Below are 18,335 nucleotides of genomic sequence, written 5' to 3'. Positions count from 1 at the left end.
GCTACCAAGTGTACCATTACAAAGATAGTTGTATTGAGTCTGGCTGAGATGGATTAATTTTCCCACTGCAGCTTTCATAGGTCCGTGGGTAGCTGGAAAGGTGTTGTTAACACACCAGTGCTTTGGCTACTGTTGAGCAGTGCTGGCAGAGTATCAGTGCTGTCTCTCAGCATTCCCCCCACCGTAGATTGGGAATGCATAAGACCCTGGGAGGGGATAAAACTTGGCCAGCTGACCCAAACTGATATATCCTATATGGTATCAGCTCAGATATAAATGCAAGGGAAAGGAGGAGGAATGGGGCACTTGATATTTACAATGTTTGCCTTCCAGTGCTGAAGCCCTGCTTCCCAGGAAGTGGCTCAGCACTGCTAGCTGATGGGAAGCAGAAAAATCTACTTTTTTTTCCCCCTCTTTGTGTGTGCATGCCTAAATTTCTGTTTCTGCATTAGTAAACTGCCTTATCTCAACTAAAGAGGTGTTTATCTTAATTTCTCTTCCCTGTCCAGCTGGGAAGGGGGCTGAGAGTGGCTTGGTGGAAACCTGGTGTCCAGCCAAGGTCAACCCAGAATTGTACAGGTTAAATACAGTAGCACATGAAAAATTCAATAGTTGAGGGATTCTTCTCTGAAACACAGTGAGTCAATGGATTTAACAGTAAATATATTATACAGAAAAAAGTCCTTTGAAAGAACACACAATTAGACAGTTAAAATTCAGTGTGTACAAAAACACATTAAAACCATTACCTGTTAAATTCATCCAAATACAGGCGAAGTATCTCATATGTTGTAAGAGCAACTTCACATTTACCTTGCTTGATGCGACTCATGTCATCGTCTTTTTTACTGCCATGTAAGACAGAGACCTTAAAGTATCCCCATGTGTCTAATTCATCCTTCCAATTGTACAGCACTGAAAGAGGGGCCACTATGAGGAAAGTCTGACAATAAATAATATTATAGTATCACTTGAAAATATACTATATTTTCAACATTATGGTATCATTTGAAAAACTACAACATAGCAATTTCTTAATAACAGAAGTCAAGATCTTGACTGTTTTACTGCTCTGAGCAGTTTGACTGTTTAATTCTGTAATTTCAAATGATGTATGGAAAATATCTAAAGTTAATATAAATTCAAAAGTAATCAGTTTACTCTGAGTATGTATACCATACAGCAGAAAAATACTGTAATAGTAAAATTTAACACTAAAAAGCACTACTTACTCATATTATACTCTAACAACTGCAGTAAGATGTGAAATGCTATCACTTTGCTTTGTTATAGCATCTGTATACCATAAAATGTTTTACAAATGGAGAAAATAAAAGGATGAAGAGGGTAAGCAGCTTCCTCAAATCCACAAGTCTAGTCACCATGTGACTTGAAAACAGTCCTGAAAAGGGTTAAACAAATTAGGACAGCTCTTACAATTCATTTAATATGACAGGATAATAAAATCAGTGAAGTAGGAAGTGACCTTGAGACATTTTCAGTACAACTTTACAGTCAAAGCAAGGGCAATATTTACTTCAGACCCAGGTTTTCCCAATTGTGGCCTTCAAAACCCCATAAGGGTGGATGGAGTCTACAACTCTCTGTGTCCTGTCTCAACACTAAATGCCCTCAAAGTGACATTCTCCTCTTATTCTTAGTCAGAAGCATTCCTGTTTCTTTGCACATGAACTGCTATCACTTTACCCCTTCCCCATAGCCTGTATTTCCTGAGGAGCATGTATCCATTATGCACAAAGCTACAGACCCATCACGCCAGTCAAATTCTGTAACTATTCCAGCAAAATAAAAATAACAATGAAAAACAGAAACCACATGGTTTCTGTAACGGGTAAAATTAAAATGATCTTCATATTTATCTTATTCACACAAAACTTCTAGAAGTGTATTTTATTTGCTGTCACTGTATTTGACTACCTAGATTATCAGGCAGACTTATTTCCAATATTATGACAGCCAACCAAGAATACACAGGATACCATAAGGCAATTAGAAATACGTTTTCCAAATATATGGATTTCTCATAATTAAATATGCTGTTATTACAGATATACAGGCTTTTTTTTTAATTTAAAAATATCACCCAACACTAATTTTCTACTCACTGACATGGGCTTTTACTCCAGCCACAAGTCTAACCCAGATACCTCCAAATGTTTTCTGATAGCGCAGATGAACAGTAGTAACAGATTAGACAAAAACAACTAGAGTTGCCTTTGTCTAGAAAACTGAAGACTTCCCAAACACCGCTAGGAAAGGCATGAAATCCTACAGGATGTCCTTCAGCAACTGTATTTTAATTTTAAATTAATTTTAATTTTAAAAATTAATGTACATAAACTCCTAGAACAAATGACCAACCAACCAAAAAAATCTAAGGATTGCCTTTCATCAAAGTCCTTAAGCTAGTATCACTAAAAGTTGTACCTTCTTGGGGTTGCAATCTGAGCTCTTTTTCATTGTCCTCAGTAAAAATTCCGGCATATTATTTTCAATATCCTCATGTGTTCCCTTTTTGTGCAACACTGCAGCCAAAAATGAAATGACCTTGAGAAAGAAAACAATTCTTAGTGACTATGTACAGTAAGAAATTGAATGAATTCCACAAAAAATAAACATTTAGGACAGAACCCTGGACAGGACATCAGAAGGTGGTTTGGTTTGGTGTGGGGAGATTTTTTTTTTCACCATTTTGGTGTGGGATGCAGACAGGGGGTGTTGGTTGGTTTTAAATAAATCTGGTTTTAAAATGAGATCTCTCCCTCCCTTGGATTCCAAAGAATTCCTTGAAGTAATGATAAGAGCAATTAATTGCTCTATCTCGCTATTTCATTCTTTATTTGGAAAAGTCACAAAAATACACAAGAGACAGAATATGAATGAGCCAGGAAAAAACAGAGATGGGGCTTGTCTTGCAACTCTCCTCCTTTTCAGGGTACTTAAATTTCAGATGAGAAAACAGAAGGAACAGATATCCTCTAACTATCCTCTCAAGGTGATTTCTGTGGCAGGAAGAAGAGGCCTATCCTAGAGGTTTGTTTTTTTACTAATATGTCATTTTCTGTATGTTCCATTCCTTCAAAGTCCTGTTGGTAACATCAAAATATTTTTTTTCTGTTGTGCTATATTCTCCCATCTGCCTCAAACCACTCAAGGTGATTATGAGAACATATTTATTACAACACATCACAGCAAGGACAAACATCCCAGCACAGGCTATTCCAAACTGCTTCTATCATAATCCAAAACAGGAAGAAGGCAGAGAAAGATCTGGCCAGAACATGCAAATCCAAAATCCATTTGGGATAAATGGTATCTGTGAACTAAACACTAGCAAGGACCAGATGCATCATCAGAGAGGTACCCTTCTTTTGAAAACTCAACAGGTCCCTTTTATTCAGAGAAGCCAGCTCCAGCCGCTTCCTTTTGCAGCTGCTACACAGCTGCTTATAGCAGGACAGAGGCAAAGCTACCAACTGTTGATTTCCAAAAAAAAGAACTCTCTCCCTCTAATGATGGGGAGAAAGAGCATATCAGGAGAGGAGAGCGCAGAAAAGACACCTGCCTGGAAAGAGTAGTTAGATGGAGAGAAGAGAGAAGAAATCCATCATATGTATGGCCACAGAGTGAAAGAAAGGCATGTAGAATAAAAGTAACCTGAACATTTTTATACATAATATCTCATGAACTGAGATTGAAATGAACTGCCAGTTTGCACATGTTGTTTAACTAATGACTTTTACTATTTTTTTTAATCCTATGAGAATTATAATCAAATTCAACTGAACAATAAATCTTCATGTCTTTTCCACATTCTCCACTCTCAGAAAAATTTGCATCACAAATTTCTAAGAGTAGCAAAGGCAGTGAAACAGCAACTCATTATCAGAAATCTTTGGCTCTTCCAGATATAGCAAGAAGCAACTAAAATGCCTTGATAGCAAACTAGCTTATTTTAAGCACACTGAGAAAGAACATTATTCTACTTGCCTTCACTTAAACTTCAGCTTGATATGAAAGAACCATGTGGTTAGGACATTTAAAGCAAAAATCAATCCAGAAGTACAAAGAACATTAAAATTCAAAGGATTTCTAGTGAAGTCTTTATCTCATGAATCATCCTCTAATTCAGAAACAGTAAGCTTCAGCCAACTGACAAGCATAAGACAACTTTTTTTCTAAGACTATATCAGTTATTCAATGAAGTTTAAATTTCTTTTTTCATATGTACTAACCTTTTCTAAAGAAGCAAATTCTACTACTTTACTTCATATCCACTGAACTGCCTTTCCCATACTCAACTTGAACATAAACATTGTGTTTTATAAAAAATACACAAGATCACAGAATCACAAAATGATAAGGGTTGGAAGGAACCTTAAAGATCACCTATTTCCAATCCTTGCAATGGGCAAGAACACCATTCACTAGACCAGATTGCTCAGGCCTTCATCCAACCTGGCCTTAAACACAAAGGTTACTGGAAGGCTGCAATGACATCCCCGAGGAGTCTTCTCTTCATCAGGCAGAACTGCCCCAAATCTCTCCACCTGTCTTCATAGGAGAGGTGCTCAACCCCTCAGAATACCTCGTGGCTTCCCCTGGACCTACTGTCACAGGTCTACATCCCTCCTGTGCTGGGAACCCCAGAGCTGGATGCAGTGTTCCAAGTGGGGTCTTAGAAGAGTGGAGCAGAGGGGCAGAATCACCTCCCTTGACCTGCAGGACATGCTGCAAGCATACACTGCTGGCTCATGTCCAGCTCTTCATCTACAAGAATCCCCAAGTCTCTCTTCTCAGGGCTGCTCTCTGCAACTTCTCCCAGTTTGTGTTCATGTCTGGGAATGCCCCAGCCCAGATGCAGCATCTTGCACTTGGACTTGTTGAATTTCATAAGGTTCTCATGGGCCCAATTCTCAAGCTTGTCCAGGTCCCTTTGGATGGCATCCCATCCTTCTGTTGAGTCAACTGCACTGCTCAGATTTGTGTCATTTGCAAACTCGCTGAGAGTGCACTGGACCCCACTGCCTGTGTCATTGAGGCAAACACTGCAGAGCAGTGGTGGTCCCAAAACAGAGCCTGAGAGACATCACTCATCACCAGTCTCCACCTCAACACCAAGGCCTTGACCACAACTCTCTGGCTGCATCCAGCCAGACAGCCAACTCCTTATCCATTGCACTCTCCATCCATCAAATCCACCCATCTCCAGTCTGGAGGTATGGATGTCATGTGGAACCATACCAAAGGCCCGACAGAAGCAGAGACATATGTCCATCTTCCCATATTGACCATTACCATCATTACATCATATAAGGTCACCAGACTGGTCAAACACAAGTTTGCTCGCTGCCTCAGATAAGTCTCCTCAACCTTTCTTTTCTGAACTATGTACTTAGAGAATCCCTTCTTGTTATTCTTAACATATGATATTCTTCACATAAGATATTCTTTGAAATCTCTACCTTCTGAAAACCTGACATAGATTAAAAGAAATAGGCATCAGATGTGAATTCCTCATAGGAACATACTGTCACTGTGTGATATATGTGCCTAGAGAATCAGCTCTGAGATTCAAAAAATGCAAGATGCAATCAAGACAACTAAATTTAGTTCCTGCCCCCCGAGTTTACTATTATCTCTCACCAACAGATAGATAGATAGATAGATAGATAGATAGATAGATAGATAGATAGATAGATAGATAGATAGATAGATAGATAGATAGATAGAGGTATTTCTTACTATGTGAAATCAGATTACTTGCAATTGAGTAAAAACAGTCTTCCATAACTACTCAGTTCTTCAACTACCATGGACAAGAAACGTGGCCATGCTTAAAATGAATGCAGTTTTGTTTTAATAAGCATCTGTTAACAGATCATCATCAACTATATATACCAATCTATGATACACCTCTAAATTCTCTATGCAGAGTTTTGACATTTAGTTTACTCTCTCCTATTAAGTTTGGTACAGGACAACAGTTTTTTGCACTGAAAGGCATCTGTCAACATTCTCCTAAATGGAAGGGCAATAGGTACCAATAACTGCCTGTGAAGGAATGAGCTTGCATTGGACACATGGAGCAATAGAAAAGAGAATGGGACAGACTATCCCCCACAGAACTCAAGCTGCTAACTTGATATCTGATAGACCATGGAGAATTTCCACACATAAAAACACCTTAGTTACAGTAAAATGAGTAAAAAAAGTAAGCAAAAAAGGTAAGCAAAAAGTAAGCAATTTAGGTCACACAGATTCAAAGTGTAAGAAAAAAATCCAGTTACACTTTGTCCTCTCATCAATCAAGCTGCATTTCCAAAAAAGTGATACAAGTTGTGTGATATACCAAAGCAGTATTTCCAGAGACAGGAGTAAAAGGGTTGGCTCTTTTGCATTCCCAGAACAGTGAAACTATTTGTTTTCAGGAAAAATAGGAGAAAGGTATTTTAAAAGCACAAGTCAGGTAAGAGCCTCAAGTTATTTTAGTGTACGCTGTACACTCAATGGCAAATTGCTTTCATGATGGGCAGGTAGCAACCCTCAAAGTAAATTCAACACACTAACATTTTAACTATTTTAATTACTCATGCTTATACTAAAAGGAGACACATCCCAGTTTTATGGCCTGTAAGGAGTAAGTCTTAAATCAGCAACAGGCTCCTGGCTCTGAGTGCTGTCCTGGACATCATGTCCTGCTCCATCCATCTCTCCAACTGCAGAGGGATGTTTAAACGTCATAAATACAATGCTTTCTAAAAAAATATTTACAGATCCCAGAAAATATGATTTTCTCCCACTGTAACAAACAAAAATAATACCTGTATTGTCTTTCCAAGGCCCATATCATCTCCAAGAATACACCCTCTTTTATTAGCATAGTGTTTATACAAAAACTGGGCTCCTTCCCTTTGATAATCACGCAGGTATCTGTTAATTGTATATGGGATAAAATCGCCATTGTCAGACAATTTAAATGCAACCGCAGGAGATGGAAGATTTCGGTCAGGAAAATAAGGCTTTTCCAGATCACCCTCATCAAATATTAAGCTTTTCCAGGGTCCTCTACTGTCTTTGACTTTACAAAGTTTTTTTATTAGTACTTTCCTTTCTTCAGACTCCAAGAATGATACAACAGCAAATGATTTTCCATTCTTGTCCTTTTCAAGAGAAGTTATTGTTCCTTCATGAAGTTTTCCATTTTCAAAACCAGGAGCAAGGCATTTCTCCCCAATACGCCAATCGTCTATAAAAAAAACCAAACACACATAGTGATAAACTAGCTGGATATACGAAGTATTTCATTTCTTCATTATTAAAACAATGGATGTAAATTTAGGTGATAAAATGCATACAACTTCGTATAAAACACTTTATTGAAGGTAGCACTAGAATTAAAATAGCAATTACTGTTTACAACCAAAGCCTGAGCTAGACATATAGTTGGCTATTTTTATAAAATATTTTTATTTTATATTTTGTTATTTATAAAAATAACAGAAGGTGTATAGGAAAAAAACCAAAATCCAGAGTCCAATGCATTAAGTTTACACAGTGGCTTCACACAGACAAATACAACGGTATGTATCAAAGCAGAAAGTCCCCACATTATCCTGACAAGGAAAAACAGAACAAAATACCTCCACTAGAAAAAACAAGGTCTTCCCTCTTCACAGTAAAAAGACCTTGCAAATAATGGCCGTGCACAAGGTTTTCCAAATCTGAACTGAGAGAAAAAGGAGTTTTCTTCTGAGTTTGCAGAAACAATTTCTAATCTTGTCCTTCTAAGTCATCCCAAAACAAAGGGATATATAATTCATTTCAGAACCTTTATTGTTTCTTATCTATTTGCTGGAATAAGTTTTGATTGTTGCAAGAATGTCATTATCAACTACCATGAGAGGCACCTTTTTTACAGGAAGGAGTGAGCCAGAGAGAATCTTGCACCAGAGCAAGTATTCATCATTCTATGACCAGTGGTAGTACATGTTCCTTGAGACATCAACCCAGACATTTTTCACAGGTAAGGAAAAAAGTTCTGAAGGCAAGAAACCCCACCTTCACCCATTTTAACGTCACTGTGTAAAAACTGCAAGAAGACTGGTTCTCCTCACCAAGTTCTAAGCACCTGAAAGCATATGCTTACAGGACTACTGTTCAAAATGTATTAATTACATCAATGGTAACCACAGCTCATTTATTAAATATATTTAATATATACACTTAGGGAAAACAAAAGCATCCTTGTAGCCAAGCCCACTATTCCGCAGCCAGCATTGGCTCTAAGCTGATGTGCAGGTAACAATAAAAATAGTACAAGCCTACAGAACACCCCTATTCTGAAATTCTTTGGCCTCTAAAGTATACTTTTAGTCAGAGATTTCAAGGGCCACAAGTGGTTTGTCTGTTTAGCAAACCCCAGCAGACTGCTCTCTTCCAAGCAGCTCCACTCCTCTTTCAATGCATGCAGATTCCTAGAATTTGGTGACTTCTTACTAAAAATATTGTTGATCTGCTCTGGATTCGTGTCACACTTTTGCCTGATATGAACTTTGATCCAAAGACCTAAACTGATGGCCCACTAGTTCTTACACTAACAAGGTCAAAAACCACAGCCTCTCCATTCAGTTCACCATTTTGCAGATCTCTTTAATAATGCCCCCATCATCCTTATTTGGAGTTCAGTGCCATACCTTGTGACCTGCTACATAAGCTGCTCCAAGACCATCAGCCATTCCCTCAGTTCTTCTCAAAGACTCAAAACAAAAAAGTAACTTTTTGAGGCAAAGGGTGAAGTACAGGCTGTACGTTCAACAAATCCTACACAACTAATCCTTAAATTTCATGGCATTACTATACATCTCTCATCTCAATGCAAAAAGATGCGTACATTAACTTCTCACAATAGCCCCTAATTCTTTCTGCAATTTCATGAGAACAGGAACCAAAACTGAAAAACCGAAACCAGTTATGTACAGCACACTGTTAAATATGCAAATTAAACTAAAATAGCAATGTAATTGCTTTTTTTTTTTTTTTTACAGTAGTGAAGGGACATGTAACATGTTTAGAGACTCTCAAGTTAAAACTATGATTCAAGACAGAGTTTTTGCTTTTAACGAAGCATTTACTTGAGGCTAAGGAGTTGCATATGACTCATCACAGCTAGAGTTCAGGTGCAAAGTGGAATACATTATACTGAACAGTAGCTCTAGTATTACTAAGCTCCAAAACTAGGGAGAAGCAGGGAACAGAATGACAAAAAGGCTAAGACATAAAATGGTATAATGGACTCCACTGCTACAAAAGGCCAAAAAATAATGCTATTAAAGCCAAAGCATGAACTACTTACTTTAACTATCCTGAGTCACCAAGTTCTTGGCTTTTGAATTAGAACCATAATTTATGTGGAGCATAAATCTTTAAAAACCAAGAAAATTATCTCGTATAGCTTCCTAGCATGGGTACAGTACACTTGCCACCAATGATGAAAGCTGGTATTTAAGATGCTTGCCAGTACTTACCCCTTTTATTACAGGTGGGCAAAATGTGCCATTGTGAACACTGACTGTACTAAATCATGGTGGTAATGGACTCGTGTCACGCACTATTTCCTTTCAACCACTCTATGAAATTATGTCGAATGCCTTCTAACTGTTGAGGGTTGACCACTTAATGTATGAGTGTAAGGTTCTGTTTTCCTGTTTTGTTTTTTTATTTTATCCTCCAATAAACGACTGTAACAACAAAATTCGAGGATATGCAGAGCAAGACATACGGAAGTCGCTTACCTGGGAGACCATCATCACACATTTTAATTTTTGGCTGCGCAAAGCCCGACGGGGCCCGCGGGCAGAGGCACCGGGGCCCGACGGCACCGGCACGCTGGGGACCCACCGCCGCCCCTCCGCCGAGCGGGTCACGGCAGGGCGGGCGCCGCGGGAACCTCCGGGGCGCCTGAGGGAAGGGCCCCTTGGCTGTCCCCGCTCTCGGCACCGCGGCCGGTCCCGGAAGAGCCGCAGCCGAGGAGAGCCGAGACCGCGGCCGGGGCCGCGTACCGGCCTCGCCCTGCCCGGCACAGGCACCGGCAGAGGCCCTGTCGGTATCGCGAGAAGTGCGTTGCCATGGTGCTCCGTGCTTACAGGCGCCGGCGGGCAGGCAGGAAATATCGCGAGGTTTCCTGGCGGAGCGGCACGGGATGCGGCGGGAGCTATGCGGCGGGCCTGGGCCCGTTCTGCCCGGTAATGTTGTGTCAGGTTTTGGGTTCCTCAGGAGAAGAGAGGCTTGGAGCTCCTGGGTTGGGTCCAGCACAGGGCTAGGGCGATGATTAGGGCCTTGGGAGCATTTGTCTTGTGAAGACAGGCTGAGGGAGTTGGGCCTGTTCAATGTCGAGAGGAGATGACTAAGAGGGGACCATATTCATGTGTATAAATACGTGAAGGGAGGGTGCCAGAGGATGGAGCCAGGCTCATCTCAATGCTGCTGAGCAATAGGACAAGAGGTAATGGGCACAAACTGATGATGACCATGCACAGATTATTTAGAGAGGTTGTGGGGTCTCCTTCACTGGAGATACTCAAGAACTGACTGGACACAATCCTATGGAATGTGCTCAAGGATGACCCTGCTTGAACAGGGAAGTTAGACCAGATGACCCCCTGTGGTCCCCTCTAACCTTACCTGTTCTGTGATTCTGGGTAGCAGGGGGAAAGAGATCTGAAGTTACTCTCTGTGGAAAAAAAATTGGAGAGGTGAGGAAGCAGGGCAAAGAGCTGGTGCAATGGAAGGCACAGCTGGCACAGTACAGAGCAGCCAGCTGCACGGAGGTGATGGGTGCTGAGAGCCAAAGGTCTGACATTTGGGAAGAGTTTAAAAAAAGAGAGGCACATTTCTTTTCAGCCATTCTACCTCCACCCGTGAAAACTGCTCTGCTTTCAGGAGAGCTGAACTGGACACAGTTACATTTTCCAGATTACAAAGGCAGTCAATATCAGTTACCCTGTTCTTGCTGAAAAAAAATTGGGCCCCACCAAGTAATCTATCCAGATTGACTCACATCTCAGTAGCAGTGCAATGGAGTGTTACATGAAGAATATGGCTTTCCCAGATTCCTGCTATTACTTTGACAAAATGCCTTCACATTATATAATTATATAATGCTATACTAATTTCACTTCTGAAAGCTAAATGCCTGTGTTTAAGGACCATGCAAGATCTGTTTTTATAACAGCTTTGATTTTTAATGCAGAAGACAACAAATTTGGGATGATTTCTCAGTTCCTTTTAATTATCTTTCAACTTATATAATTTTGGTGAATTTTTAGGAGGGATTGAGCATTAGCAGTTAAAAAACCTGGATTCTTTTGGCATATGCCACAAAATTCTGTACAATGAAGATGGATAGTTAGACTAACTAACCAAAATTCTGCATCCTGCAGTACTTTCATAAGCAAAGCAAGGCAGTAATACGAGTCTCCATGCTGTTTCTGCTTGCAGCAGACATGCAAAAGGCTACCTATCTGCTTTAAGAGTAATACAGAGTTGTGCAGCCTAGGGTAGCATTAAGTTGCTTCTTTAAGTTGCCTGCTATTAGCCAGAATTCTGTTCTAGAAGAGGTTAATGAGAGATAAGTGATTGCTTAGCTAATTAAATTAGACTAATAGAAAAATAGCAAGCATGAAAGGACTAACACAGTTGCTGCAACTATGAACTACATGAATATTGAGCACCAGAGCAACAAATTTGCAGGAGTTTGTTCAGCAATAGAACATAATATAGTACCAATGTTATGTTATTTTTAAAATATGCGTGTAGTCATGCATTCATTCCAAAGGAACATGAAAACAACTATGCCAACCACAAAAATACCCCAGAACTGAAAGGAGTAGCGTGCCAGATCTTAAAATTCTCACTGAAGAAACACATGTAAACTGTACATGACCTCAGGTACCTAATGGATCTTGGTCCTGAGAGCATCTTTGAAAAAGGAACAAGTATATAGGTTCTGATTCTAAGGAAGCTTTTAAAATGTATCATGTTTGAAGATAAATGTGTTTATTCTTCAAGGTTGCATTTGAAGGTGCATAGAAATGTTTGTGCTTAATAAGGACTCTGATGCAGGGTTGAGCTGCTATTTTACAGTGACAAATTTGCTATTATGACTTCACAATAGAAAAAATAAGAAACATTAAATTCTTTCTTAAGCACTTCAGTTTCTCTGACAAAAAAAGGCAGAAAAATTCTGCAAAAAAGTTCAAGTACACATTGTGCTTTTATGTCAGTGATAAGACTTCAGTGTCTTAGCTGGAAACAGAATTTCACCTAAAAATCCTGATGAAGTCATTAGGATGAGTCTCCATTACAATTAGGGACACTCTTGAAGCTTTTCGATTCAGGAGGGAGAACAAAGGGAGGAAAGCACCCTTAACAGCAACAGTTGGTTGGCTGTGTGTCAACAGGTGGTTTTCTTTTTGCCTTTAAAGTTTCTTTTGTGAACTACAAGCAGTTTCTGTATGTTCACTTTGAAGAAGAAGCTAGAAAACAAGCTGTCCCACTGAGATTAGGACTTCTTTCATGCAATACCCTCTTTGGACTGGGCCCATAATGAAAATGTTTCCCAAGGCCAGAGAATATTTAGCTCTGTTATGTATCTTTAAAAGTTTTTGGAATATCTAAGTCCTTTAAGGAGTCTTTCTAACAGAAGTTAGAAGTAATTTTCTAGGACGTCAAAAATGTCTCACCTCATGTTTCTTCAGGAAAAGATTTGTAAAAGATTTCATTTTGAAAAGCTGTTGCCATTATTGGAAAGCTGAATTTATCAAGATTCCATATTAAAATTTGAACTTGCTCATATCTGACTTAGTTTAGCTTTTGTAAGAGAAGTGTTAGGCTCAGATAACAACTAAAGTGAACACCATAATGGGGATAAGCACTTTTTAAATATGTGCTACTTCCCTGAAAGCATTTCACATGTAACATTGTGGCCTTCCTGTTCACTCTTCTTTGACAGAGGAGACAGGTTAACAGATGTACATCTAGAAAGGGCAGCTTACTTACATTTACAGCATCCTCCACATCAGTATGTCTGAAAACAAAGCAAGACTGATTTGAAAGCTTAACCAAAACCCACAGAAAGTACAGGCACCTAGAACTCTTTTAAAAGTTGGTTGTTTAATTTTATATTAGGGAAAAGAAGAGGTGGTTCAATTAATCAGTATTAATTAAGCATGACAACGTTAAAAATGCTACAAAGAGGAACTTCACAATGTGATATTCACCGAATTAACATTTTGTAAAGCCTTTTGTCTCTTCAGTTTATTTGCCACAGTGTTTTCAACATTACCCATGAACAGTATTCAAGAAGTTCTCGGAGTTCTTCATTAAAATGAGCCTGACTGGGTGCTCTGAATCACATCCATACAGGATAAAGAAAAGGCATTAGAGCCCTGGTGTGCAGCTGCAGGGCCACAGCCTCCTTGGGGTCACAAAGATGTGGAAGGATAGCTCACACAGCTGAATGCCACAGTGGGCAGATGTGGGCAGGATTTAGAAAGGACAGGTCAGGACAGCAGGGAGCAGATTTGGCCTTTTATGTCACACAGCAGCAAGGATATGTGGAGCTCTGCCTGGTCTGTTGAGACCATGAGATGTTGGAGTCCAGGATCTTGAGAGAAGTGAACAAAGCAAATCAAGTAGCAGGATCATGATCCCAGACTTCACTGGATTAGGGATTTGAGGAAAGCAGTATATGTTGTTTATCTTGATTTCAGCAATGCCTTCACTGTTTTCTCCCCTAACATCCTCAGTATACAGGCTGATGCAAAATGGACTAGGTAAATGAGCAGTGAGGTGATTGAAAACAGGCTCATCTTCTGGATTTAAAGGAGTGTTATCAGCAACACAAAGTCCAGATGCCGCCCCATTATTAGTGGATTATTTTGGAGTCTGATAACTGAGACTAGAACTGGCCATTAATGACTTGGATGGTGGGGCAGAGTTCATCCTCAGCAAGCTTCGAGATGATACTCAGTCAGGAGGAGTGGTTAACAAACCAAATACTTGTGGTCCCATGCAAGAGGGGCAGTGGCATGCTGCAAAATGTGTAGATGGTAATCGCATAAAGTCCCACACCACCACCACACCACACCACCAAATAACTCTGTAGAGCACTATATACAGACTGGAGGTTGACCAGTTGGAAAGCAACTTTGCAGAGAGGGGCTTAAGGGTCCTGATGTACATGAAATTGCCCATGAACCAGAAGTGCATCCAGCAGCATGAAAGGCCAGCAGTTTCTTGGGCTATGTTAGGAAGAGTATTGTTCAGCAGCACAAGGGAGCTGTGCCTTCTGCTCTGTTCAGCCCAGGTTAGACCACATCTGAGGTGCTGTGTACAGTTCATGGCTCCCCACAGGAAGAAAGACATTAAGATAGTGGAGAAAATCCAAGGCCATGAAGTTCAAGAGATTTCAGGTGGAATTGTGTAGCCTTGAGAAATGTCTTGGGAGATCTTGTCTGTGCACAAACACTTGGTGAGAGGGTATTAAAAGATGGGTCCATATGATGCTCAATGGTCCCCAGGGCAAGAGGCAAACTGAAACAGGAAATTCCATTTAAAGATAAGGAAAAACTTTTCACTTGTGGGAGTGGCCAAACACTGCCACAGTTTGCTGAGAGAAGTAGAATCCGTGTCCTTGAAGAGAGTCAAAACTCATCTGGACACGGGCCTGAGCAGCCTGCTTAAGGTGGCCATACTTGGAGTTGGCATAGTTGGGCTAGATATTCTCTGGGGCCTTCCACCCTTGGTCACTCTGAGTGAGTGTTTGAGGAATTGTGTAGGTCAAATTGAGTTTTGGCTAACTGTTATTTAAAAATTAAGAGCTGTAGACACCAGGCAGATTGCCTAGATAGAATCCAGTTTTCCTGTTGCCCAGTACCATAAGATATGGCGCCATTTCTAACCTAACTGTATGCATATTTCTCATCTTAATGCAATATCTGATTATTCTTAATAACTTAAATATATTCAAGTCATTCCTCTCTTTTGTATCCTCAGTTGTAAAATAAAAGCCTGAAAATGCTAACTAAGGATGTTTGGAAATGTTCACTCTTCAACATGTGCACAACCCATAAAAAATAGATAACACCTTGAGAGTTTAATTCAGTGAGTCAGATACTCCTTGTATTGCTAACTCATTCTTCTTCAAAAATACTCTGGCTAGTCCTAAGTCTTACTAACTCTTAGAAGCCAGGGTAATATAATTCTTATAACTGCTGCAAAGTTGTCCTTTAAAGTTTTTCTACCAGATGATGTGTTACTCAGCTTGAATAAACCTGAGAGACTGATTCCACAAGTGTTACGAAGTATTGATTCATTTCCTTTGAGTGTCTGGCTAAAGGGTGACTTGAGGAAAATGTAAAGTTTTGTTCTTAAATAAATATTGTTTATAAATGGATCATGTCAGCAACACTCAGATTTCATGATTGCCTGGAGTGGGAACTGGATAATGAGGCTTGTCAGCTCCACTGGATTTGCAGCAGGTATTTGTATAGAGAAGTTTTGAATGTTTCAGAAAAATCTGTGAACATTTGAAAGGCTCATGGACCAATCTCAGTTATGCTCTGGGTCTGGTTAAATGAAATCAGCATAATTGTTCTTCAGAGAATCTTTTATTACGTGTTGCACATTTCACTTTACAAATAAGAAAGGGAACAGATCTTTCTATTAGGACTAGTAGCTACAGAAATGCTTTATGCTTAATTACAATTGAGTTTGGTTCCCGTAATCTCTTTTTTCCTTGAGGAAAAAATAAAAAGTACTTGCTTCCTCAGTTTTAATTTCACTATTTTTTGAGGTCTGATTGACAGCAAAGCATGAAGGGAAAGATATAGAAGCAGTGCACACAGAAGGAAAGGAAAAAAGACTAAATGGGGGAGTGGGGGGGTGGGTAGGATGGCATGGCAAGTTATCCTCAAGAGATAAGAAAATCTTCATTTAAAGCCTCCTAAGCGAATGAGATGGAAATGTGATCTGGTGTGGGAGACTTGAACATGCATCTTTCATAACTAAAATCATAAAACCTGTAATATACAGCACCTGTAAACAGCCATCTGACTCAATCATCAGGTCAAGCCTAGCCAAAATATCTCTAACCGAATGAAAATATAGGAAATGTGAATGCCAGCTGTAAATTGCTAGGCTGCTATGAGGATCCAAAAATAACGAAAAACTGTACAGTGATTTTCTAAAAGATAACACTTTTTTTTCCTTTCTGACCTGTTTTAAGCAGTTTACATCATTAATTGTGTGAACCATAACCTGATGTGTTATACTTTTGAGGAAACGAGCAAAGACATACATACAATACACACAAAAAAGCTTATTAGAAAGCAACTCTGGAGCTCCATTGAAAATAGGACTCCTATTTAAACACAAAAAATTATATTCTAATACTGTGGGTAGAATCCAGTGCTTTTTAAAAATTATTTCCTGTGTATCCTCTTTGTGTTGTCTATATGTCTAGCAAAGTAGGGTAGCTTGATGAAGTGGCAGTTTTAGGGGAATATTATAGCTGTGTACAAATATGCTAGAGATGTAAACTAGAGACAGGCCAAATTGGGGTCTTGTCAAACAATTCACCAGTCAGTTCCCCTAAAGCATGTATGAATGCTGAGGTTTTGTGTGGAAAGCAGGGATATTTTTTCTGTATCCCTGAGGGTATTCTTCTCAAACTCTGAATTCAGTTAACCTCTTTTACTAGGGGAATCAGGCTGCTGGTGGTGTCAGAAACCACAAACGTCTGGGAGCAGCATGTCAGAGATTACTTCTGCTGAATCAGCTCTCAATATAACAAATGTATTAAGTCAGTAACTTAAACACATTTCATAACACAGTATGATAATAACTACACTGCAAAGTATATCTTTGATTTAGACAATTTTTCAGCCCCTGTCCAATGAACACTCTTGTGGTTAAAAAAGTATGAAACTTTTTATGACACTGGCAATAGATTATAATACCAGTAAAACTCCTGGTAGATTTTTTTCATGTATTTATTTATAAATAAAATGGACAGTAAAATAGGAGAAATACCATTATATGATTTCCAAACCACTGAAGGACTTATCAAGCCAGTACCTTGAAAGTTACTTTAATTGAAATGAATTATTAGAAATATATTCTATATAAAAAATTAAGTTCCCATGCATGCCTTTTAATGTATACGTGTAACTTAAAATTGTTGCTAGGTATTTGATAGGTAATATCTCTGCTAATTGGGATTATTCAGAGCAATCTGTTGGCCTGTACATATATGTGTACGTGCATATGGTGTGTTCCTTGCCCAAAACCAGACTGAAACCCTTTCCTAATTTGTAATTAATGCTGTTCAAATGGAAGTAGCAGTAATTAAAACATAATTAAATCACAAAATTGCAAACTTTACCCCATCCCATAATAGCTAAGTCATAATGTCCAAACCTAACAAATGTAGACAGAAAAAAAATACTAAAATGTACAGCAACTAAAATGTTGCTTCTGCTTTCTACACAGGCCACCAGGGACTCCTCACAACATTCAAGATTACTGGCAGTTTACCAGCCTTTTCTCAAATTCATCTGTCTGTTGTGGTTGAACCTGGGGGCTGATTCTCTCCATGTGAGTCTTTGGGTATAATGAACCAACTACCTAGGCTAAATGTAAAAGGAGGTCCATTGACTGACCAAAAATGGATGTGCTATAACTCCAGATCTGCAGTCATAGGTTTAATTGACTGGAAAAAAATAGCAGAATAAAATGTTCCCAAGAACCAGCCACTCATTGCATGTCTTTTATCTTCTTTTTCTTAAAGAATATATTAACCTAGTTTGGTATGTGTAGGTGCGAGGGAATGATTCTGGTTTAAGAAAAATGTCTTGTTACTAGACTTACTTTGATATTTATCATCCAACTACTACAACTACTGGAGCATAAAAATAAACAGAGTAGCAGTTGTCACCATGGATACTGAGGCAAAGTCACCTTCTAAACCAAGTAATTGAGGTTCCATTCCATCTATATGGTATGAAAATTATTTGAATTCAGTTGCATTCATGTTATTCTGAAATGTTTTTTTCAGAATAAAAACTGGTTTTTGCAGAATACTTCAGGCAAAATGTAGGAAGATTAAAACATCTCAATTAGTATGTGGCTGTATTGACATCACTTGTGTGCATATTAAGTTTATGTAACTAGTACAAACTGTCACAATCAAGTAAGTTTTCTACAGAATCTGGGGTGTTCATTTACAGCACAAAATTTGTACAAATATACCA

At 39.1% G+C, this 18,335-nt stretch overlaps 1 protein-coding gene and 1 long non-coding RNA gene across 5 annotated transcripts in view; one reads left to right on the top strand and one right to left on the bottom strand.

Moving 5' to 3' along the window:
• ERCC6L2 (ERCC excision repair 6 like 2) overlaps nt 1–10,116 on the bottom strand; it is a 38,554-nt gene extending 28,438 nt beyond the window's left edge. For all 4 annotated transcript variants that reach the window (XR_001525425.2, XM_033511426.1, XM_015652931.2 and 1 more), the window contains exons 1-4: nt 9,816–10,116; nt 6,846–7,270; nt 2,449–2,568; nt 750–943 (exon numbers count right to left, since the gene is read on the bottom strand). Coding sequence is in view for 3 of the 4 variants with exons in the window: in XM_033511426.1 (XP_033367317.1) it covers nt 750–943; nt 2,449–2,568; nt 6,846–7,270; nt 9,816–9,837 (761 nt within the window). In the remaining variant the exon portion in view is untranslated. The remainder of the gene's footprint in view (nt 1–749; nt 944–2,448; nt 2,569–6,845; nt 7,271–9,815) is intronic.
• Nucleotides 10,117–10,194: 78 nt separating this feature from the next.
• On the top strand, nt 10,195–17,833 carry LOC117243696. The gene is made up of 2 exons (XR_004495496.1): nt 10,195–10,265; nt 17,575–17,833. It is a non-coding gene; the product is annotated as an uncharacterized LOC117243696 (long non-coding RNA).
• The last annotated feature ends 502 nt before the right edge of the window (nt 17,834–18,335 follow it).

Source organism: Parus major, chromosome Z (assembly GCF_001522545.3).
Source record: "Parus major isolate Abel chromosome Z, Parus_major1.1, whole genome shotgun sequence".
Taxonomy (NCBI): Eukaryota; Metazoa; Chordata; class Aves; order Passeriformes; family Paridae; genus Parus; species Parus major.
The sequence above is the reverse complement of the archived record's forward strand: the minus strand, read 5'-3'. Positions and strand labels throughout refer to the sequence as shown.